The sequence below is a fragment of the Lepidothrix coronata genome, unplaced genomic scaffold (assembly GCF_001604755.1).
Source record: "Lepidothrix coronata isolate B3197 unplaced genomic scaffold, Lepidothrix_coronata-1.0 Scaffold75, whole genome shotgun sequence".
NCBI lineage: Eukaryota > Metazoa > Chordata > Aves > Passeriformes > Pipridae > Lepidothrix > Lepidothrix coronata.
In genome coordinates, this window is record NW_016690255.1 from 985,599 (window position 1) to 1,008,990 (window position 23,392).

General features: G+C 39.3%; 2 protein-coding genes across 12 annotated transcripts in view; one reads left to right on the forward strand and one right to left on the reverse strand.

Annotated features, from left to right (window-relative positions):
- TIMM21 (translocase of inner mitochondrial membrane 21) overlaps window positions 1-1,501 on the reverse strand; it is a 5,965-nt gene extending 4,464 nt beyond the window's left edge. Inside the window, exon 1 of one of the 2 annotated variants that reach the window (XM_017819488.1) lies at window positions 1,025-1,313. In XM_017819488.1, the coding sequence (XP_017674977.1) occupies window positions 1,025-1,298 (274 nt within the window). In that variant the 5' untranslated portion in view covers window positions 1,299-1,313. Of the gene's footprint in view, window positions 1-1,024 lie in introns of both variants that reach the window. The other variant, XM_017819489.1, reaches the window with a different exon arrangement.
- The window catches only part of FBXO15 (F-box protein 15), a 38,505-nt gene that overhangs the window by 9,712 nt on the left and 5,401 nt on the right, over window positions 1-23,392 (forward strand). The window contains exons 1-8 of one of the 10 annotated variants that reach the window (XM_017819477.1): window positions 1,603-1,711; window positions 5,394-5,513; window positions 7,424-7,528; window positions 11,743-11,985; window positions 12,263-12,472; window positions 14,589-14,718; window positions 17,050-17,132; window positions 18,243-18,388. In XM_017819477.1, coding sequence (XP_017674966.1) covers window positions 1,611-1,711; window positions 5,394-5,513; window positions 7,424-7,528; window positions 11,743-11,985; window positions 12,263-12,472; window positions 14,589-14,718; window positions 17,050-17,132; window positions 18,243-18,388 — 1,138 coding nt within the window. In that variant the 5' untranslated portion in view covers window positions 1,603-1,610. The other 9 variants (XM_017819485.1, XM_017819486.1, XM_017819487.1 and 6 more) reach the window with 9 other exon arrangements.

Genomic DNA, 23,392 nt, shown 5'->3' on the forward strand with positions numbered 1-23,392 from the left:
TTTCTCTTTTCCTACTAGATGATTTCAAGATCCAAAAAAAGCACTTACCTGCTATCTTTTTGGGTACGTGAGAGCTACATTTTTGAAGAACTAATGAGGTATTTAGCACCTAAACCCAAAATCATTGCAATTCTTATGCACAGAATGGGAAAAGTAAAAATACAAAAGCTTATAAATTGCATACACTGAAAATAACTGATTTTATTAATTACTAATCAAGAGAACAATAAAAAGGAGGAATATTAGACCAAAATATGTGTTTTATTTATTAACATCTTTAACTACTGTTTATCGGATTAGTTTTTATCTATCAGGTTTGATCTAAAGTATTAGTAAAATTGTTAGTATACACTCCAAAAAAAGTCACAAGAGATTCTCTGTTTCAAAATATTTTTTGAGAACTTGAAAAGAGATTACTAATCTTTTAAAGTGATAAAGTGTGCCTTTCAGTTAAGCACAAGTTACTGAGGAAACTTTAATAGTCATTTCTCCTGCAGTCTCCTACTCAGATGAAGGCATTTTTCATAAACCATTTCAAAGCACTTAGAATTTCTAATTATGTAGTAATCACTTTTCACTGAAGTGAATGACACCACCCAAAGTGACGGCAGTCCGATAAAGAAACTAGTATCACACATACAGCTTTGACAGCAACCTCATAAAGAAACTAGTATCACAGACAGAGCTTCAACATTTTTGCTGGAGGTGAACTTGTTTCAGCAGCCGTGAGACAGGCTGCATGTCCCTGAGGTGATCTGAACACTCAATCAACAGGCTGTTTGGAAGAAGCCACAGTTTGTTCTGGTTGCGCTATCCATACACTGAAAGGTACCACCTGCTCAAACAGTACGCTGTGAAAAGAAACCGGCTTGGTAGTTTTCAGAGATTCGATGTGTTGTGGGTTTTTTTCAAATACTTGTATTTTGGGACTACAAAACCAGAGCTGCAGCACGAACTCGTCTCCGCAACAGCCTCTCTGAGCAGCGCACAGCATCCTCCTCACTGTGACTGCCGCTCGCCTTACCTTTCTGAGCAGCCGACAGCAGCGTTTCCTCGTTCCGCGCCCTTTGCACGGACACATCTTTGCTATTTTCGCCAGGTTTTTCAGCTCTCAACCCTCCCGCCTGCGTCCCGATACTCTGCCGGGCGGGCCGGAGCAGCAGCGGCGACTGGTGCCGCCACCTCAGACAGGACCCGGTTCCCGTCCCCGCCCCGGTCCCCGTCCCCAGCAGCGCCCATCCGCGGGGGGCGAGCAGCCACCTCCCCAGGCATGTCCGCCCGAGGGAGGCGGGCAGCATCCCGGGCACGGCTCCCCGCCGGCTTCACGGCGGTACGGTGGGGGCAGCCGAGCCGAAAGGAAAGTTCCTGCCGCTCGCCACGCTCTCCCGGGGGACCCTCGGGGAAGAGCCAGGGCAGCCTCCCGCCCCGAGCAGCAGGTCGGGAGCCCCACTGAGCCTTTACCGCCGACGGCTGCCCTTCGCCATTGCCCCGGCGGAAATGTTTGGGACGGCGAGCGGCAGCGGCGAGCCCTGGGAGCGGTAGTTTGGGCGGGCTCCCTCTCCCGCCCGCCGCCGGGAGCGGCTCCCAGCGAGGTCACTACAGCGCCCGCCATGCCCAGCGCCGCCGCAGCCACAGCACAACCGCGTTTGTGGGGGGAGCCGCCGTCTCGCTTAAGGGGGCTCGGGGAGGCTGCTCGCAGCGTTCTTTTTATGTATGTTTTTCTTGGTCTGGCACACACAGGTGTGTAAAAGCGCTGCAGTTGACGTTTGCACGAATGGAGACCGGAAGAGACCAACGTTATGTCGTTCAACAAGACCAAGTGCCGGGTCCTACAACAAGTGCCCGGGCCACAACGACCCCAGGCAGGGCTGGAGGCTGAGGGCAGGGTGGCTGGAAAGCGGCCCAGCGGAAAATGATTTGGGGTTGCTAGTCAGGCGACTGAAAAGAGCCAGCAGTGTGCCATGTGGTGAAAAAAGCCAATACCATCCTGGCTTGAATCAGAAATAGGACTAGGGAAATGATTTTCCCCCTCTGTAGTTGGCACCGATGAGGCTCACGTCGAGTTACTGTGTCCAGTTCTGGGCCCCCCAGTTCAGGAAGGACATTGAGGTGCTGGATTGTGTCCAGAGAAGGGCAACAGAGCTGGTGAAGGGTCTGGAGCACATGCTCTATGAGGAGCGGCTGAGGGAGCTGGGTAGTTTAGTCTGGAGGAGGCTCAGGGGAACCTTATTGCTCTCCACAACTACCTGACAGGAGGTTGTGGCCAGGTGGGGTTGGCCTCTTCCTCCACAGGCAACCAGTGATAGGACAAGAGGACATAATCTCCAGCCGTGCAAGTGGACGTTTAGGTTGGACATGAGGAAGAATTTCTTCACAGAAAGGATGATTAGACATTGAAATGGGCTACGCAGGGAGGCGGTGGAGTCACCGTCCCTGCAAGTCTTCAAGAAAAGACTGGATGTTGCACTTAGTGCCATGGTCTAGTTGACATGGTGGTGTTTGGTCATAGGTTGGAATCCATTGATTCTGTGATTCCGATCGCCGAGAACACCGTGCTCCGGCTTCCCAGGACTGGCGCGGAGCTCACCGTGGGGCGTGGGGGGGGGGGGGGGCGGCGACATAGCAGCAGGCGCTGCGCCTGCCCCGGGCTTTAATGCTTTCCGCCTCCCCCGAGGCCGCGCTCCCGGGCTCCGCCTTCTTCGGGCTAGCGCCGTCCCGCCCCGCGGCGTCTCGTGGGAGGAGACAGCGGCGCTCTTACCATCCCTCCCTCCATCCCTCCCTCCTTCCCTCCCTGCTGGCGGCGCGAAGCCGACGTTTTGGGGCGGCTCAGCGGCCATGGCGACGGGCCGGGGCAGGTAACGAGGGGCGCGTCGAGCGGGGCTCTGCCGGCCCAGGGCTGCCTGCTTGGCCTCCTTCACCTTCCTTGCCTGGCCAGAGTGGTTTGTTGTTTTTCCCTCAACACCCATTGCTCCTCTGAGAAGCCCCTTCCACCTGTCCCACGGCTCTGGTTTCTAGCTCTGAAATTGTCACGGCAAGAGCTGTGGTTATGTACGCGGTTTTATTCCCCATTTTTTTTTTCTTTTTAATCTGTAAATGGAGTGGGATAATATCCACCTTGTAAAAAGACTTCGGATTTGTTAGATGAAAAAAAAAAATCAAAGCATTACTCTAATTTCTGCTTATCCCCAGGTATGCTTTAAAATTTGGAACAGGAGACACGTTTCTTTCAGTACTTTTAATATACGTTATTTGAAATACATTACTTGAAAGAGACTTGTTTGCTGACCATCAAAAAACCAAATCACATTGCAAGTACTATAGGGTATGAAAGTGAAAATACTGGTACAAAACTGAGTCCCACAAGTTGAAAGCTAATGAAAAAGCAGTTGAAGTTATTGTGCCTCTGAGTAAGAGCATCTCCACTGTTCTTGAAGTCTCTAAAGAGGAGACATAACAGCTGTCATTGACTTGTGCTTATCTGCCCAAGCTCTGTCAATGTGGCGTAAAAGTATTTTGTCAATACTAATTTAAAATCTAAGCACGCGCAGTACTTGAAAAATAGTTTATGGATTGGATTTGCTGTTGTTCACACTTTAAGAGTATTTTTGTTTTGGAAGATGCGAAAGTTCAGCACTTTTTTTTTAATTGAAGCTTACAAAAGGGGTATATATTACATTGAAGTTTTCAAGGCATGTGTAGGCAACATTTCTCTTACCTCAAATATTCCTTCCTGAGGTGAAGAAGAGAGGGATGCAAGGAGTGGTTAAAATGAGCAGGAAGGATTGAATACAGGCAATGCAGGTTATGCTTGTAGAAGATAAAGTGCATTTTAAAATCCAGGACCCAGCTTCTTATCTAAATTACTCCTGTACCTGGAGTTTATGAAGTTATGTCTCTGTAGAGTATACCTAAACTAGTTATCTCCATGCTTTCAGCAGGGATTCAGGGCAGAATAACTTTGGCTATCCTGTCCTGGAACATACAGAAGTGATAGCTCTGCTGCTGTTGAACACGACTTTTGTCCCGAAATCCCTTTAATGGTTCTTTAAAAATGAAGTTTGTTAGTGCCTTATCATCTAAGTGTGCTTCTTGATCCTGATACCTGGGTAAAACATTTGCTTGACCTCCAGGTCGTATTTGTTACCTGCTTATTTCTTTATAGTAGTTAGTTTAGTTAGTCTGTTAGTAATTGGCACCCAAGCTAAAATATGCATGTCTTTTTGTGTTATAACAATTCTCAGTAAAACGTCTTGGATTTTTTTTTTTTTTTAACATAGCCCAGTTGACAGTGTAGAGCAGAGTTGTTCTTTGCTTTCTATTTTTATTTTTCTTTGAGCATAAACCAATCCTAAATCAGGAACAACATGTGTTAAATGTACATGGTGCCCATATACTTCAAAATTTTTTTCCCCAATATCGATTGGTTGCCTAGAAACCCAGAGCTTGTTTGACAACATGGTGTAAAGTCATCTGGGAATTTAAAACATTACAAATGCAGTGAATGAGGAACTCTGCCTGCTTGGTGGCATTAGTGGGTATGAAGTGCAAGGATTTCATTAAGATAGAGTTTCAATCTCAATATTTCTATGTGGTTTAATGGTAGTATTTATAATTACAGCTTAGAAAGTCCTTGCTATCAGAAAACTTGGAAAAATATGTGGTCAGTTGGATTTTAAGAATTTACTTGTGAAAAAATTATGCATATTTGCTTTCTTGAATAAAAGAAAGTAATTTCTGTCCAAATTGTGATGTGCTAATGAACTGTAAAAACACTGATACCCGTCTTGCCTGTTGAACTACCACTTATCTCTCAAATTTGTGAATACTTTAGCAGGAGAAAGTCTGAAATGAGACTAACTTTGTTTCAAATATGGTTCTGTTGTATGTTCAAGGAAATAATTTTGAACCTCAGAAGTTTTCGAGAAAGGTTCAAGGCATTGTTTTATTTGGTATCTTTGAATAGCTTAGCTAAGTTGGATGGCTCAAAAATGTCTCTGGAGTAATGTTGCAAAACAGAAGATTAATCAGTGAGTTCGACTCACTGCAGAGACCTCTGTGGGGCTTGGTTGTGGTGACCACAGTGATGCAGCTGTATAACCCTAATAAATCTGTACTGGGTTCAAACTGGTTTGGTGGAGTGACACTACTCCCTTCTGACTACTGTGAGAGATTAATCACAGGAGAGACAGCTGTGAGTTTAAATCTGACATCTTCCTGGTGTCAGGTATTTTAACATGGTGATAATTGTTCAAATCTGTGAGCAGATATTATGAGTTGCCATGTGACATATTCCCTGAATCCTGCCTTGATTGAAATGTTGTGTCTAGGTGTGCGCAATATGCATATTTCTTCATTTTTTGAAGATGTGACTCCTAATGGCTTTTCTTTCTTAGAAATAGGCTAAGGACATTTGCTGCCAGGCCTGGGGAATGTTCTGAAACTGTAAATGCTGGAATTAAAAGTCTGTATTTGACGCCTGCTCTAAAACAGAAACCAAGGGTGTGCATTGAGAGGTGAGTATGTCTTTAGGAGTAAGAGCGGAAGACCCCTTGCAGACTCTAAACCGTCTTTTGACTGCTTACAGTAATTAGGTTCATATTTTGAAGATTTCTATGTCAAATGTTCCGAGTTGAAAAGATTTGCTTTCCTGGCCTGCTTCGTGATCCTGTATTCACCTTCTGATGTTTACTGTCATGATTGTCCTTTGCCTCCTTTTCTAAGTTCATATGAAATATGTAGCTTTTCCAAGTCATGTGAAGCCTTCAGCAACTCATTTGCATGTCATGGGCAGTGTTGTTCTTTGAGAATAAAAATTGTTGTTTTATTACTTCAATAAAAGCCAATTTGGAATTAAACTTTGTATTTTTCTCTTGATTCTTGGTTTTTATTTTGTATAGAGAGGCTGAGGATAGTGGAGTGGGATGAGGGGGGAGGAATAAGGGACTTGCATATTTGCTGAAAGGTAAATGTTTCCCTTCCTGTTTAACAACGAAAGGGCACTTTCAATATAATCCTGAATTTTCTTTTTGAAAATTAGTTACATTTTTACAAAGAACCCCATCTAAGAGTATGTTACCTGAAAGATTAATTAATTTTCCTTCTTTTATTCATTTGGTAGCTTCCTGTGTAAGATTTCTCTGTTTTGCATTGGATGGCCAGTTCAATACCTTTATGCTGTTAGTCTGGTGTGAAAGATGAGAGAAAAAAGGAAAAAAAATCCTTTCAGCTTCTTTCAAAGAAAGAATAATATGGTTGTGAAAACTGCTGTTGAGAATTCTTGATCAAGTGTATTATTCAATTTGCATATTTTTAAGGGATCACTTCTAAATTCTTTCTGGAAAAAATGCACTACTTTGGGCTTTCAGTTTATGGGTTATTTTGCATAATAACCGTGCAAAGTTTGGCATGTTGCAAGTTTTGGCACATTGCCTCAATGTTATTACAGCTAAGATTCTGAGGTTTAATACAAACATTGGAGTATTGGCATTATCGTGCTATCCTTGACAGCCCTGTGCTTTTGGAATAAAGTATTATAAATCAACAACTGTTGTAAATGACACAGTAGTAAAAGGATGAGGCACACCTGGGGCACTGACTTTCACAGCACCTTGTATTTTCAGTGGTGATTTTGATGTGACCATACTCTGTGGTCCAAAAAATTAGAGTATAAAATGCATGTATTTTAAATTCTGTGCAGTTATGAGGTGCTACTTGAAGGGTATGAGGTTTCTGTCTGTTAATGATAAAATCATGGTGGCTTATCTCCAGGGTATCTTGAGCTTATCGTGCTTAGACTGCCACTTGCATTTCAGGCAGCCTTCCAGATGCACAGAAACCTTAATGATCTCAAGATGCCACTTGGCTGTTACGTGAAAGTTCATGTTTTTCTGGTGAAAACTGCATGAGAGCTCTGAGCACATGCTGTTTGAAGATTATGATGAAGTAGAGCATGATCTTACTGTTTGACTAGGACATTTCTGTCCTGTTGCATCCTGAGAGCTGATGCCACGGTCAGGAGGAGACATATCTGCAGCTTTGGCAAATACTGGTGGTTATGGACTAAATGTTAAAATTGCTGTACAAGCAGTAAGAAACTGAGATTGAATGAGGTAGTGTCATGTCAAACTGGGTTAAAGTTAATAAAGTTAGTGAAAATGCAAACCAATAACTTTTCATGTAATTGTTCTGTGCCATTTCAAAAAGTTGTGATGAATTGTTTTACACAAATGCCATATATAAGAGAGTGAAATCAGAACCCAAACTCTGGGTTAACTCTTCAGATGATTTTTGATTTGTGTTTTTACAAGCTGATAGTTTCCACCTCTTTTGTTTTGCTCTGGTTTGAATTTAAAATTATTTGCCTGTGTAATTTCTGGAATTTGCAGACAAGTCTAACAGTGTTCTTCTTTCTCCTGTTTTCCAGCATGCCATCAGAAATGCTGCTGAAGATATTTTCGTATTTGGATGCTGTGTCCCTGTTGTCTGTCGGTTGTGTGAATAAACTCTTCTATGATCTGGCTAATGACAAGTAAGGAAGAGGGAGGGTATAGGGGCTGGTCTCAGTCAGGCAGCTGTTGAGTTACCTGAGTTATGAGTCTTTTTAATTTAGTTTCTCTGATGCCAGAGCACTGGTGCATGAACCTATGAGCAATTACTCTGCTGCAAATATACTTCATAGCCTGCAGTACAATGTATTATATGGAATTCTAGCTGTGCAAACCCTGTTGTTTAATGGGAGTTATGAAGTGAAAACTAAATACAGTGCTTTGAAATGTTGCTATTTGCATTTGTTTTGTTGTAAAATTTGCATGTATTTGTTTATATTCACATGCACCTGCACAAGCTTTTTGAACTGGGCAGTCCTTAGTGATGTGTAACCAGTGGCTTTCATCATTTTAAAGTCCTACTTATTAGGTCTTTCATCAGGTTTTTGCAAAGGGATTAATTTAATCAAATGATCCATTAGTAGGTTTTATCTGTTGCTCTTTCTGTCAAATTTTGGTGACTTCTACATGAAAACAAAGAGACGAACATAAATACCAACACATTTTTTTGTAAGCGATTGCTTATACAGAGTTCACAAATGGCTCCTACCAGTATCATGATAATTTTGTGAAAGGATAGAGAGGAGAGACCTGAGTTGGTACATGATAATTGGGATGTCTGGGTATCCTTTTTTTTCTAGGATTCTGCTGCATTAGTGTTGTTTGAGTGAGAAAATGTCTTCCTGTATAGGAAGTTGCTGTGTCTGATATGAATCCATTTCTCCCTTATTTGCTGAAACTTGTGCAGTGAATTGGTTTACATTGGCATTGACACCTTTAGAACTGATTAATCTAAAGGGAAGACTGTAATCCAGATTTATGTTTTGAAGCTGTCAGCAGGTAAGCGTGGATAAAAATTGCATAGTTGACAAATTATGTATCTTAGTATGTGTTTTCCACTTCAAGATAGTAAGATAGGATAAAACCATTGTGGCTCTACAGGGAAGGATGATTCATCTGTCTCCATCTCAACAATGTCTGTTTCCATTTTCTGATCTCGACAGAGATTACTGTATGTGCACAAATGGGGTTTGGGGAAGAGCTGCTTCCTTTATCTGGGAGATTGACTGGTTCAGTGGGACCAGGTCATTTTCCTGCTGGATTTTCATGAACCTTCTTCAGACCTCAAATCTTGTTCTGAATTACCAGAAGTTTTAATTGAAGTCCCTGCATATTTCTCTGACAAATCTGATCTTGTGTTTTAGGCAGAGTATCTATTTTAGGTTTTTTCTTCTGTCCTGGATGTACAGAGTGCTGTCCTTTGTGCAACAGGACCATCAGTTTTTTGTTATGATGTGTCTGTGCTGCCTAATGCAGTGCTTTGTCTTTGGGCTCTTCAAATTATGTCTGTGCTTGAACAGTTCCTTGGCATTGATGACTTCCAGTATAACTGTTCAAGAAAAGTTAATGTTTCTGAACCCCCTTTCTGCACTCTCCTTGCCCCATATGTTGTTTTTCCAGCCTTCTTGTCATGCCTTGTGGGAAGCTCACATAGATGGTCTGTCTGAAAGCCTGCAGATTTTCATCACCTGCAGATTGTGCATGTGTAAGAGGAAGTGAGAAGCCAGAGCATGGGGGAAGAATCTTTTTGCTCTTGTGGTCAGGTGATGATTGATGATGAACTGTGTCTGATTCTGGCGTTTGAATTAGCAGTAAGAGCTTTGTTTGGCTTGTAGTAACATCCAATAAGAGGCCTTGAGATTAAGTTCACATTTTGAGGCAAAAAGTGCATGTATTCTGCTGTGAAAGAGGCAAACCTGTACTTCCCGGTTGGATACCTTTTAGATTTATCTGCCCTGACTTCTTCAGAAGTTGAGGATGAAGGGGCAGTGATACTTTCCTAAACACTTGTAATTCCAAGTCCTTCTTTTTCTCCTCTGCCTCCCTGCCCTAATTGAATTTTAGAGCTTCTTGAACTGATTTCTCATCTGCTTGCACAAGGCTTATTTGGAAAAGGAAGAAGCAACATGTAGCTGCAAGTGAGGACAAGTCTGCTAGATATTGGTGACAAATCTGTCTTTTGTCACCTATATTGCCTGAGCCTGAACCTTCAAAATGCAGGAAATGCCTACTACTAAGCTCTGTCTTTCCAGCATCATGCAGTCAGATGTGGAGTATCTCTCCCCATGAAAGAAAGTATGTCTGTCTTGGAAAGGGGTTTCTAGTTAACAGGAGAATGTTATAAGGACATCTTACTGGGCTATTTAGACTGATTAAGACCAGTGAGATGATACACAGCTCAGTTTCCCCTGATGATGATATGTCAAGGACATCTCTCCTCGGTTTTCATTACCCCACAATTCTAAACTGCTTTGGAATTAAATAAAAATTTTCTCCCTCTATCAGAAATGTTTTTTACTATATAATAACCTGGTTGCTTTTTCTGGTCTTAAAATAGAAGTATCTTAAATCTTTGTTTTACTTGTGGAATTGTTCTTTATGTTCCCCTGCCCCGATTTCGTAGAAGCGAAAGTCAGATGGTCATGTTGACTGTGAACCCACCTTTACCAGTCATGGAAGCTCATTGGTCTGTGTGTTTTAAACAGCTTTGTCTCAAAAAATGACAGTGGAGCATTCTGTATATATCTGTACAGCAGCAGGCTGGAAGGTTTTTTCAAAATTCCTTAGTATGTTTGCATCAATAACCAGAGCCTGACTCTCAGCATGTAGGGGCTTATTCTTAGCAGCTGATGAATTGAGAATGGTTTTGATGGGTAGGAGGCAGTGTGGGATGGATTCAGTCCTTGAATGCTTTAATGCTTCAAGGAGAGGGAAAATGCATTACAAACCACATTAATGTAAGTTTGCCTGGGGATAAGTGAGGGCTGGTAAAGGTAATCTTGCTGATAAATGTAGAAAATGTCTCTTGAGAATTTGTTTCTCTTGCTATTAATTTTCTTTAGTGCAGTTATGTAAACTGTGTGTCTAATACTTCAGAATTAGAAAACTTATTGGAAACCTTTATTCACAGATTGTTGTTTAAATTCTTGTAACTTCTTGTACTCAATATTCCATGAACTGTTCTAGAGATACTGGGATATGAGGGGCGGAAATGTGACCTCATAGTTTTCCTTACATGGAAGAGCTGAAGCCATTATTCCTGTCACATGTTTCTTTGTCTTCAGAAGGTCATGTCTTCTGTCAGGTTTTCCAAAGAGAATGCAGAAGGGATTGAAGTGACACTGGTACCACCAAACATAGGTGATTCTAACTGTCCTCCTCCACCCCACTTTCAGTTGTGTGAGAAACTTGAGGAGTACAGGTTATCTTTGTTGAGTAAGAGTTGTTAAACCACTTTTTCCACTAGCTGATTTTGTGTGAGGAGGATGCATCGTTTTGGGGAGGAATTTTCAAAAGTAACTGCTTAACCCTTATCAGTTCTCACTTCACTTGCTGAGTCTGAGCTTTGTCCTGGATCCCATATTTTCAGGAAAACAGACAAGACTTACCTTTTCATAGTTTCCTTATGATAGCTTTATCTCAGATCTGTTTGTTTTGTTGTTGTTTGTGTTATCATTTTATTTTTAAATCTGCTCAGTGACTATCTGTGAAGGAAGTAGCAGCATAAGGGGAAAGAAGGCTTTTTAAAAACCACATGCTCTGGTGTGCTATTGAGAGATATAAAACAGTGGGAAGTTCTCAATATCCAATTAGTCTACTTTCTAGAGCACTAGTCAAACATTTTCTGTGTATGTAATTGAGATGTTTATCAACCTGATTGAAGTATCGTAAGACTTAACTGAATAACTTTTTTTTCCCCCCCCTCCCCATGGTAGAGCAGAAAGTTTTAATTGGATTTCATTTGGTATGTATAATCTAGAACAAGAAATATGTTCTGGGATTCCACAGCCTTTTAGATAGCCTAGTAAGCCCATGAGAAATGCTGACATCTAGCATCCTTGGATTCCTGAGCCTTCATGTTTGCACCAGGGAAACTGACCTTCCGTGGGCTTTCGGAAGGTCAAAATGGGGAAAAATGTGCAACCGTGCCCTTGTATTTTCTTAACTCATAGCTAGGAGGCTCCAGTTACTGCTCGTCTAGAAACTTAGATTTAGATCAAATGTGGTTTGCTAATAATCTGGGACTTCATATTTTTCTGCTAACATTATGCTCAAGCATAGCTGAAATGTGAGTACAAAAAATTGACTATTCTTGAAATTTATGTGGTTTTCCTCTTTATTCTATTTTTATTTTCAGTGGAATTTGGCTGAAAATCTATTCCAGTTGTTTGCAGCCAAAAAGGACAATTTGGAAAATGAAGTCTGAACAAACAGAAGCTGTTCCCTTGGGCTGTGCTGCTCTACATGATAAAAAGCCTGGGTACTGGAAAAAAGAATACATCTTGAAACAAACAGCTGCTGTCAAAACAAGAATAATGCAACTTGCTAAACCTCTAGATCCTTATACAGGTCTTCCATGTAAAAACAAAGTAGCTATGAAGTAAGCAATTCCTTGTCACAGAAGTGGTTTACTCAAGAACAGTGTACACAATATTAATGGCTTTGGAAATGCTGGGGAGGGGGTATGGAAATAGAGTTATAACATGAGTATCATAATGAGAAGATATGATAGCCTATAAATGACTGAACCTGAGAAACATAAGTAGCAGCTAGTAGAAATTTGAAAATTCTCTTGCAAGCGTAGTTTAAGTTTTGCGATTTTTTTTTATTTTTTTTTTTTTTTTAATATCCCTCTCCCCTCTCAATTCCTAAATAAGACTCTCTGGCTTGAGTTGGATAATTGTTCTAAAGGACAAAAATGGAAAAGAACATGTAATGGAGAAGGCGAACCTGTCATTTAAGCACACATCTGTTACCATACTTTGGTATAGTACAAACTGGCCGTGCTTAGACGTCGTGTCAACCCTAAAACTATTTGGAGTTACACCATTGCTTCTTGACCTAAACATGCCTCCCAACAAGAATGGGTGAGTTTTAACATAGGATTTTTGAGGTGTTTTTTGGTGTAACTGATTGATAACATATTTGTAGGAGCTATCTGACCTTGGTTTGGCTCAACAAGTTAGTTCTTTGTTAGAAAGCCTGTCTGTAGCGTTTCTTCCAAAGCCTATGTTCTTCTCTTCATTAGTAGAGCTTTTTAACAAGAAACAGTATAATCTAACAAGCTATGACATTAATTCATAGGTTAATGTAGCTACTGGCATGTGATATACAGACTGATAGCTCCTGCCTTGGAAAGCTGAATCTAAGGCATAGATACAAATGGGTGTGAAAGAAACATGTAAATCTAGGAGAATTTAATGTGAGATGTTTAGCTTGGAATAGTTCGTCAATATTTATATGGCTACAGTCAGGTAATATATGTTGTTAAGATTTATTTTCCATGTGATAGGTATGTGAATTTAGGGAATTTGATGTGTAACTGTGAGTACAATCTAAGTACATGCATTTGAAAAAGCAGTCCACATCTTATCTGTTATTTTGTAGCTTAAGCTGTACAATGCTTTTCTGAAATTATATTCTGAGAAAAGATATTTAAATGAAAAGTGTCTATTTGAGAAATTTGCTTGCTGTCAAGGAGTTTTGCACATGTTTGGGTCTGTGTGTGTTGTATGTGCAGTATAAGCTACGTGCTTCTTACACAAAGTTCTTAGCCATATGAGTTCTGAAAAGAGAGAATTGTTCACCTACAAAAAAACCTGGTGCCTCAAGCAGAAGCAAAGTATTTGCTTAAGAAATAAATAAATCAAGAGAAGCCTTTTGTATAAAGTCAGCTGAACAAGTCTTGCAGTCAAATTATGTGGGAAATATAGTTGATTTACCAATATGATGATTCATAGGTAGAAAATAGTAAAAGAAAACTTGCAGGCAGTTGGTGTATTTATTTCACAGAATAAGTTTTTGGAGCTTGTGAATATACATGAATATAATGGTTTCACCAATATCAGAATGTCAGTGTTAAGACTATAAGGAGCTGTTGCAGGGACTTCGGGAATGTTCCTGTATTGATATGAGCCTGATTGACTTAGAGATGGGAAGTGTTGATGTTGATTAGGAAGAAATTCTTTACTGTGAGGGTGGTGAGACACTGGAAGAGATTGCCCAGGGTTGGATGCCCCAACCCTGGCAGTGTTCAAAGCCAGGCTGAATAAGGCCTTGAGTGACCTGGTCTAGTGGGAGGTGTCCTTGCCCATGGCAGAGGGCTTGAGACTAAATGATCTTTAAGGACCATTCCAACACCTCAACATTCTGCCTGTGATTCTGTGATGTCCTGTCACTGCTGCAAATATTACAGTTTAAAGTAATGTGATGATATTCCTCTTGGTTGCTGTCTTCCCAGCAGTGTGTGGTAGGTGATACTACAGTGATTCTAATGGTAAATCTAGGAACTGTTTTGAATATAATAAGAGCCCAAGTCTGCAAAGGGTTTTAGAAAGACTTCTCTCTCCATTCTGAATAGGTAACACAGACTCTGCTTTCTGGTCTTTTTTGTTAGTGCATTATTAGTTAATAACAATCTGTGAAGTCTGAACTTTAGTTAAAGGGTGTTATGGATTGTATATGAAATGAAGACATATAAAGATATGTAAAATATCTTTAATTACAGGTAGAAAAAATTACTTAAAAAGAAAAGCTTGCTCTAACAGAAGCTTTTAATTTATTTTATGTACAGTTTGATCCTTTCCTTTGGATTTTGCTTCTGTGGAGGAAGAATTTGCATTAGCAACTTGCTTCATACTGACAAAATGTCAGTGATTCCATTTAGTACCATTATAGTATTAAAAACAAATGGTGAAGTAATTCTGTGGGTATTTTGAAAAACTGGGCAAGCACATAAGTTTTTCTTCATTCTTAAGAGTATAGTAAAACTTCTTTTGGTGTTTTTGTTTCTTTTCTTGTTAGGGATTGAGATCCTGCTAATACACTGTAGTCGTTCAAACATATAGTTTATGACTGTGCATGCTGAAACTATTTCCATTGCATGCTGTTGGTCAGATTTCAGAGTTAAAAATGAAATTGGGCTGAACTGTAACATAAATAAGGAGACATAACCTTTTTGTTACATTTATGTTCTGTTCAAAGACCTCGACGACTTTCCTTAATTGCTGAATACCATCTTGCTAACCTGACTGAAAGCAGTGTAGCGGTTGGTGCTGATGGCCTTGTTCAGCTCTTCAGTGTGAATCCAGGACTCTTAATAGGAATTTGGAAGGTAAGATAACATTACATTTTGTTTCAGTATTTTATTATGACTTGAAGGAACGTATTTTTTTGCCTTGTAGTTTGGCATTTGGGGACATTTTGAGGGTTTTTTAATCTTCTTTTTTTTTTTTTTCCTTTGGATTTTGGAAGATCTTATCTAACCTAGTAACAACAAAATGCAGGTAGGGACAGCTAGTTGATGATTTATTGTATTCTAAAGAACTGTCTATACTTTTAAAAAAAATCCACCTCTAATTAAAAGATCAGTTATGTATCATACACTATTAGATACTGTGTTCAGTTTTATTTATGTTGCGGTCTTCACGTGCCAAAGTTTGATATCCTGGAGTTATTTTAAATAGAATAGTTGGAGGAGAGATGTGCTTCTTCCCCTGATTCATGCCATGCCCTGTCCACATCACTCAAAGTGATGAGTCCCCACAAGGCAACTTAGCTTTAATCTACATCAAGAGGTAGCCGTATCCTGTGCCAGCAGTAGGAATGCTGTAAATCATGCCCTTTTGGGGGGATTAAATTCTTGGTATTGAGGGTCTAATTTAAGCAGTTAGTCTCTGTAGGCTGTGTGTAGAGATGAATGTCTTCAGAGAGCAGTGCACAACATATGAAGTAGACTTGTACACGAAAGGAATGTGTATCTCTGCAGAGAATATTCTGGGACCTTGGTGACTGTCTGAAGTTACATTGGGCTAGGTGCTGTGAAAGCCTATCTCAGGGGTTCTGCTATTGGTCTGATTTCAGAGGTGGCATCCCTTTCTTCCTCCCTCAGCCATATTACTGATGTAGATCTGTGTTACTTGACACTGGCAAGAAACTTCCCTCAGGGAGCCTGTGAACAGTTGCTCAAAGCTGTGTCTAATTTCCAGCTGGAATTGTGCTACCTCAAATGTGCACAATCGCCAGAGGCATTTAAAACCATGGAAGGAATATTTCTTAAAGATAAGAGTGAAAGTCCATTTCCTAAAAAAATTGAGACTGGCTGACCTGGATAAGCCTGTTTCAGGTTGTCTTAATCTGTGAAGAGCTCCAATAAATGAACAATTTCTTTTGTGTCTTCAGAAGTTTACTAGGTTGTTGGCCCTATAGTCTTGCTAGTGCACTGCCCCCCTCCCATGCTTGGAAAGATAACTCTTTCAGCACCTGGAAATGGTTCAATCATAACCAAGTTCCACACAGTTGTTAAGCATCAAGTGCCTCACTGTAGGAGCTTTTCTGAACAGCAATTCTTATTCTCTGTGTAGGCAGTTAACTGTAGATGGGTGTAGGAATTGCAAATGCCACACGTCTTGGCATTTTACGCGTAGCTCAGCTGCATAGCAGAAGCTGTTGATGCTGGTAGTTTTGGCAACCAAGGAGAGGTTGTGTGGGCCTTCTGATATTTGGATAGAGAAAGAGCGAGAGACTGTGATTGATAAATCTCTATTGTTAAATCTTTTAGAGCTGTAATTTTGCAGCTCTAAATTTGGGAGTAGTAATTTTGGGAGTAGTTAAGAACCCAAAAGTTCAAACAGAGGATGTCATTTTCTGGTAACCCAGAAATAAAAATATCTCTGGTAACCAGAGATAAAAATAATAGTTGCCCACATTTCAGGACAGTGATAGACTGCTGGCTGTGAATAGTTTTACTATTGACTTATGTGTTTGCAAATGTAGGACTTAAAAAATGCATTTAAAAAAAAAAAGAGCTGAAATCCTAGCATTCTGTATTCTTGGAGTAAATAGACACCTTTGTCTGTGTTTAGCTCTCACACTGAGCTCTGATGTTTTCTTTGAGCTATGTTAGGCCAATAGAGAGTTATGTCTTAACATTTTCCCAGGAGTATGTAATCTGGTGAAGACACCTGAGGTTTTACTTTGAAATTTACCATTTCTGTTGAATAGTTCTGTATTCCTTAGTGATGTTAGCCCTCTTTGCAAATAATTCCTTACATATGAAAATAAACTTGATGCTTAGCTATTCAGTAGCTGGGGTTAAGTCCTGTTTAATTCTGTTTAGGTATCCATTTTAAAGTGGTAAGTAGAGGCTAGAGGAGTACAATTCATGGTTTTCTTTCATAACTTTTGCCCTAATATAGCTAGTTTCCCTCTCTTCTCCCCCAATATACAAATGCTGTAATCTTTAACGTATATTCTATGCTCTTGTGAAAAGACACTAGCAGTTGTTGGAGTCCAAGTGTTAAAGCAAGCCGTTATTAACATTACAATAAAGGGCAGAGTAATAAGCCGCAGCATTTATCTATGAATTTTAATGCTCAGAAGGACTTTGTGGGGGAAAAAAAAGTGTTTCCAGATGAAAATACATCTACTTTAATTAACTTTTCAGGAGAAAAATGAAATTGCTTTTGTTATGGTGAGTCTTCATTATCATCAACTTCTCGAGAGAAGCATTCTGGGTTCTGCTACTGTGTAAGTTTGGTTTCTCCTTTGTGGTTAATAAAGATAACCTTTTGAATAAAGCTTTTGAGTTTTACAGTTAAAATTGGCTGCTTGTAAGAGGTTTATATTTAGGCAGGATTTAACTATTCTTGTTTAATATAAACAAGTTACAGTAACTATATACAAGACTGTAGAAGCATTTTCATACTAAAATGTTGCAATTGTTATGCTGCTGAGGAGATAATTTAGTTTTACAAGTATGCTAGTACTTGCTGTATTGAGAAGGCTAGAAATACAGTGCCAATACTTCCTCCCTTTTCACAAGCAGTCTTTCTATTCCCTCTTCCAATCTGAAAGACATAGAAAAGAAAGAGACATTTTAGGAAGTAGGAAAGTAATCTTTAGCTGTGTAAGAGGGGAGAAAAAATTCTGATAAACTGGTAAGGTGCCTGCATTTACCTTTCAGTCCTATTGGGAAATTAGCTGAATTTCTAATGAGGTATTTGTATATATGTGTGTATTGCACCATATAATAAAATACAATACCTGTTTATACACTGTAAACTGTTTAAAAGGATGGAGTTTGTTAGCTTTACTACAATATTTGTGGAATTTATTTTCCCCTCAGCTTTCTATTCAGATACTGTTGTATCTACTGGTAGTCTTATGTGCCCACTATAACTTAATGTGGCTCTCTTTAGCACAGAAGGTAAGATTTAACACCATCTCCCGTAGTACCAAATAGAATCCTAAGTAGAAGGTGCTCAGTTGCCTCCGGCATTTGGTCTCTTCAGGTCATTTGTGTGCAGTAGTTTTTCTTCTGGTTAGGCACAGACAAAATTATTCCAGTAATTGCTATTTCAGAGAAGTCTCTAGTTAGTGGACTAGCAACACGTCCACATTTTGGAGTTTAACAGATGCACCTTTTAAAGCTGACTGCCATTATTTTCTGCCTTTGCTGAACAGCTGATTAGAAGTATTATGTACTGTAGAAGGTAGCTTAAAAGAAGTGTGATAAACTAGAGATGTTTGATTTCAGAACTCTCTAAAGATGATAGTCTAAGTGTAGTGCTGCGTATTATATCGCTTTTTATTAAGTCATTTCCCCCTGCTTAATCACATTATTATTATTTTTTAAAGTCAATATGCCCCTCCACCTAATAAACCTGTATTGGATGATATTGACCCAGAATATGGACTACATGACTACAGTCTGCATCTGGAAATGCATGGTAGAAGCTGTACCTACCTGCGTGGAACATTCAGGAACCTCTTCTGCAGAAAAGGTATAGTTGACAAAACAGTAATGTCTGGTTTTAAAATAATCCCTGTTATGTCTTTCCCTCTTGTATCCAGTGTCTCTGTTTTAAGGGCAGAAACTGAAATGGATTTTTAAGAGCAAGCTGTCTTTCCATTCGTTTTGTCATTTCTTTATATCTGCATGGGGTGTTGTGTGGCATTATAAGTAAGCCTGCTCTGTGTGAACTCTGCCTGCTGTTAGGCTGACATGGTGTCAGGCCTGAGACACAAGTTCTGCAGATTGTCAGGGTGTTTTCGTTTGGTTCAGTGCTGTGTTAATAATGCAGTGGCGCAGCTTTTGGTGCAGGTTGATGTTCCTTCATCTCAGATGCTATAAAGGAGAGACAGTTTGTCCTCATACATTTTGGAGGCCTATTTCTGTAGAATTCTGCTCAAATATACTTTAGGTGCATTGACAGATTAAATATTTAAATATGTTTGTAGAAGTTACTGTGAACTCTTAATACTTACAGGTTTTTAATCTCAGTCAGTTTAAGGTTGTTCAGATTTCTCTCACATTCTTTCATTGTGTAGTAAGCAATTTTAGTGATTGTTTTTAACTTTGCTGCTTCTTTTGGTTTTCAGCATTTCCTTTCATAAGACACAATGGGCCATTTGTGTTGTTTTTGTACAGCTCAACTTCATAATTGTACTATGGTTTTGCACATATATGGGCGATTTCTCCTTTGACTGAACTTCAGCACAGTCCTTCCTACAGCTACACGGCTGTCTTTCTGTCAGCAGATACAGATTAAAATATTAAAATAGAGCAATTAAAATTAACTACTGTAAGTTAATTATTGCTCCCCAGTATTTTTTGTGATAACGGCACTACTGAGCCTCCTGTAGATTTCAGAAAATGCTTGTTTTGCAGACAGTAGAGGGCGATGTTGTCAGGCTCCAGTGCATTTACAGGGTTACGACAAATTTCCTGTGATTCGGTTTTGGTTTTTTTTTTCCTTTTGTATTTGGTCACTCCAAAACCTATCATTTAGATTTCAACCTTGTGCACAGTGTGGAGTGTTGTAGTCCTTGAATCTGAAATATGTATGTTTTCAAATTCCATCAAAGCTGCAAGCTTGAAAAAAAGGAATACTTCTAAAGGCTAAAACTTCAGTGAAAGTCTATCCATATAGCAAGAAATCTTACCTGAAGTGTTGTGCAATACAGGAGTCCTCTTTATACCCTCAAAAGAAAATTGTTTTCTAAATTGGCCAGGTAGTTGGGGTTTGTGTTTTGGTTTCTGGTTTTAATTTTTGAGGCAAATATCATATTTTGTTTTCTCAAATTAAAATTTTATGCTCCTAGCAATACAGTTGCACAAAAAGAAGCAGTATTGTGGCACACTTCGCTTTTTTGCTGCTTAGAATCTACTTCCTTGAAAGATTATGCTGATGTTTATGCAAATGGTAGCAAATGTCTCTGACCTACAGTTGTGACGCCATCTCACTTTGCATGTTACAGAATCTGTTTTATGATCACTAGTGTTTTCTGAATTGTTTTGGTTTTGTGACCTTCAGAAGTGTGACAGCCACTAGAATCTGGTCTTATAGGACATCGGACATCTGAAGCCGTGGTTCTGCAGACAAAAAGCTCATTTGTCATCTAGTCCCTTCCCCGTGCTTGCACAATAATTACAATAATTTGACTTTCTACGAAAATGTTGTGAGGCAGCTTAGGGCTGTCTGCTTTCACATATTTTCATTGTGATTTGTTGTTAATTTTGTTCTTTCTAGTAAACGTGGTGTTTCTGAATGTGGCTGTCAGTGTAGATTAGTCCAAGCTGGTTGTATTTGAGGATTTGTGCTTTGTTTGTAGGCTCCATTCTAATAATACCCTTTGTCCCATTCTCTGGGTGGACTCTGAAGCATATAGAGGTCTCAGGCAAACTGAGAAGTCTTGCTATTTCTTAAAATTCTCTACCTGCTCCAGATTTATTTTCAGTTATGGATGTGACATGCCAATGGCAGTTTCCACAACATGAGACACAGTTGTCAGGTATTATACCAGTATTTTTCTTTTTATTGGTTTCCATTAGGAATCTGTGCGTTCCTAGGTTACCAGAGAATACCCATTTGTATTCTGCAAAATAACTTATTTATATGTTTGAGTTTAGTTTTATTTTTGTCTGCTTTTTGTTAGTGCTTATTAATGTTGTGCTTCATTTTTCTGCTCTATTTTCAGTTCTTTTTTCAGAATTCTTACTATTAAATATAAAAAGTTATATCACACTTCATTAAACCAAGCAGATGGAGTATATATGGCTTCAGATTTTTTTTTCTGTTATTAATACTTGCATTGCAGTAACTAGCTGTTTTGTCACTTTGTTTTGGTTAGGTTTTAGCATTTTATTTTATGCTCCCTTTCATGTAAACAGCATTGGTAATATGGTCTTTTTAACAGATACTGTAGAGTGAATATGCTAAATACTTTAAAATTGAATTGAAAATATGTAGAAAACTTCCCTTGTTTTCAGGAAGCTATGACAGGCTTTTCATACGATGGGCCATGAATCTAGCTTCTTAGTAAACATTCTTGAAATGTGTTTCTCTAGGTTTTCAACCTTTAAGAAAAGCTTTGTAGCCACATGGTAGTTTAAGCTTTGGCTTTTCAATGTTATTTCTTGTTGATGTAAATTGATGTGTTGTGCTTGCAAAATATAAGGGGTGATTTTTGTTTGTTTAGAGAGCTGTTAAGATTTGTTTGTAAAATTTCATATCATGTATTTGAAATGTTTTGCTTGACCTTGGAGATTGATTTGCCAGTTTAAATGACCACTGCAGTGTGGTAAGGCTGGTTGTTGGCACCAGAAGTAGTGTTAAGCACAGCCTTTCCTCTGAAAATGCCAATCATATTACAATTTGCACTGAAGGCTTGGTTAGCAAAACAAACTTCCTTGGCTTTTAGATAAAATAAGTGCCTTGGAACTATTTGGCTGTTTGTTTCTTTCCCCTGTGGTTTGTCTACGATACATGTTCTTTTTATTGGTATTACCTTTATCTGAACATTTTTGTTCCCTATTACTTATTCTGCTGCTTTGCTGCTATATATGTCTTGCATAAACTCTGGACTGTAGGTATTACAAGGGGGCAATGAAACAAAGTATAGATCAGGCTGAAGAAAGCCCTGTCCAGTTTGCTGCTTCTGTGTTTCTCTCGATATGTTTAACATAGCTTGTTCTGCCCCTTAATTTTTTTTTCTCTTCTGACTGGGGTGAGGAAGAGGAGATTTTAGTACTTAGCCTTCAGCTTCTTGCTCATTTCTAGGCAGACTTTTCCTTTTTTCTGGTTATGAGGATTGCAATGGAGCTTTTATATTTAAAAAAATATATATAAAGATTGGATTAACTAATCCATGACTAATTAGCCTTCAGATTCCTTATCTGCTACCTATTTCTGTTCCGGCTAAAATTCAGAAGTAACTGCAGTAGGAGGTTTATAACCTTAACCAGGTGACCCATCTAGCAATGCTGTATTAATGCCATGGTATAGTAGTGATGTCCTAGGCTTTGTGAATTTATTAGCAGTATGCTTTTTACAACCTGCTTTTATTACATTCAATTTTTAATTTGTTTTGAATAAGAGAAATAGCTGTTTCCATTCAAATCAGAATTGCAGATAACTTTGAAAAAATGCTTGTTGACCGATGTTTTCAAGACTCTTGTATAAAAGCTCAATTTTAAATGTGAACTTTTAGTGTTCACTCAGTAAACTGTTTATTTAAAATATTTTTACCTCGAATGAAATCAAGTAATCGGATTTGATTTATTGCGGTTTGGAATTGAACCATTTGGGTAGGTATCAACTTAATATCTTTTTTGCACTTTGAGCTAGATCCTGGAAATGAATTCTGCTTACGTTTTTCTCACTGAGTTCTTGGAGACTTCACTGCAAGGACAGTGGGTGTCGCTGTCTGGAGCATTACATATTCTTTCAACCATACAAAATATCTCCTGGACAAAGTCATGTTGGTTTTACTATATTCACGCTCCTATTCCTGATAGTGTCTATACCTGAAAACCTGCAGCTTTTGTCCTCTGTCATGCTGGGCTACTTTCTCCCCAGAGTAATTATTCTTTGAACTCCCCACTTGTGAGTGATGCCTTTCCAGCATTGGTTTGTGGCAGGCATCTCTCGGGAGTTGCTCTGCCCCACGGCACCAATACAGAGGAGTTTCTGGCTTCTCTGGTAGTCTGTGGGCTTTCTCCGTCACTGCCTCCAGCTGTCTGCTTAAAGCAGCCACCAAGCAAAGGTTTTGCTGCCACTACACACAGGCTACAGCTGTTTAACTCACAGTCAGCCTTTCTGATGTTGCTTCTTCTGTCTGCAGCCTTGTGCTGTTACTTGGGCTTGATTGAAGGAGAATCACAGGCAAAACGTTTCTCTTTTTTCGCTTTCATCACTTTCTCTAGGCCCTTCAAGCCCCTTCAGCTATTATCATAACATCCAGGGCCTGCTACTGGATCCCGAACAAGCAGTATATTCCTGGGAATTCCTTCTCTCCCTTTCTGTATCTCCTGCAAGTGCTAGACACTTACTTCCTTTCTTTATATTGAAGTTTCTAGTGCTTTTGTTTGCTCTTTTAAGGGAGTCTCTCTTGTTCAAGGAGACTTGTTTAAGGGATGTCCTACTATGAAATGTGCTTGTGTCATGATGTGACGCTTTTATTTTTACTTTTTTTGTAGTCAGAGATCACGTTCGTTATGATGTACCTCAAGTTATAATTAAACTGTTGGACTGTCTGGTTAACTTTCCTTCTCTGATAACAAGGGAAAAAGAATAATTAAAAACAGTCGATCTCTTCTGAAAAGAGAGGAAGAGATACCAAAGAAATATGGCTATATGTAGTAATAAAAAAAGTCATTAATCATAATAATTCTGTCAAAGAAAAAAAGAAAGTGAGCCTTTGGAAAGCTGTTTAAAAAAATGAACAAATCCATAATTTAAAAACTTGATTTAAATCAAAGCATACTGCATGTCAATTTAAATGAT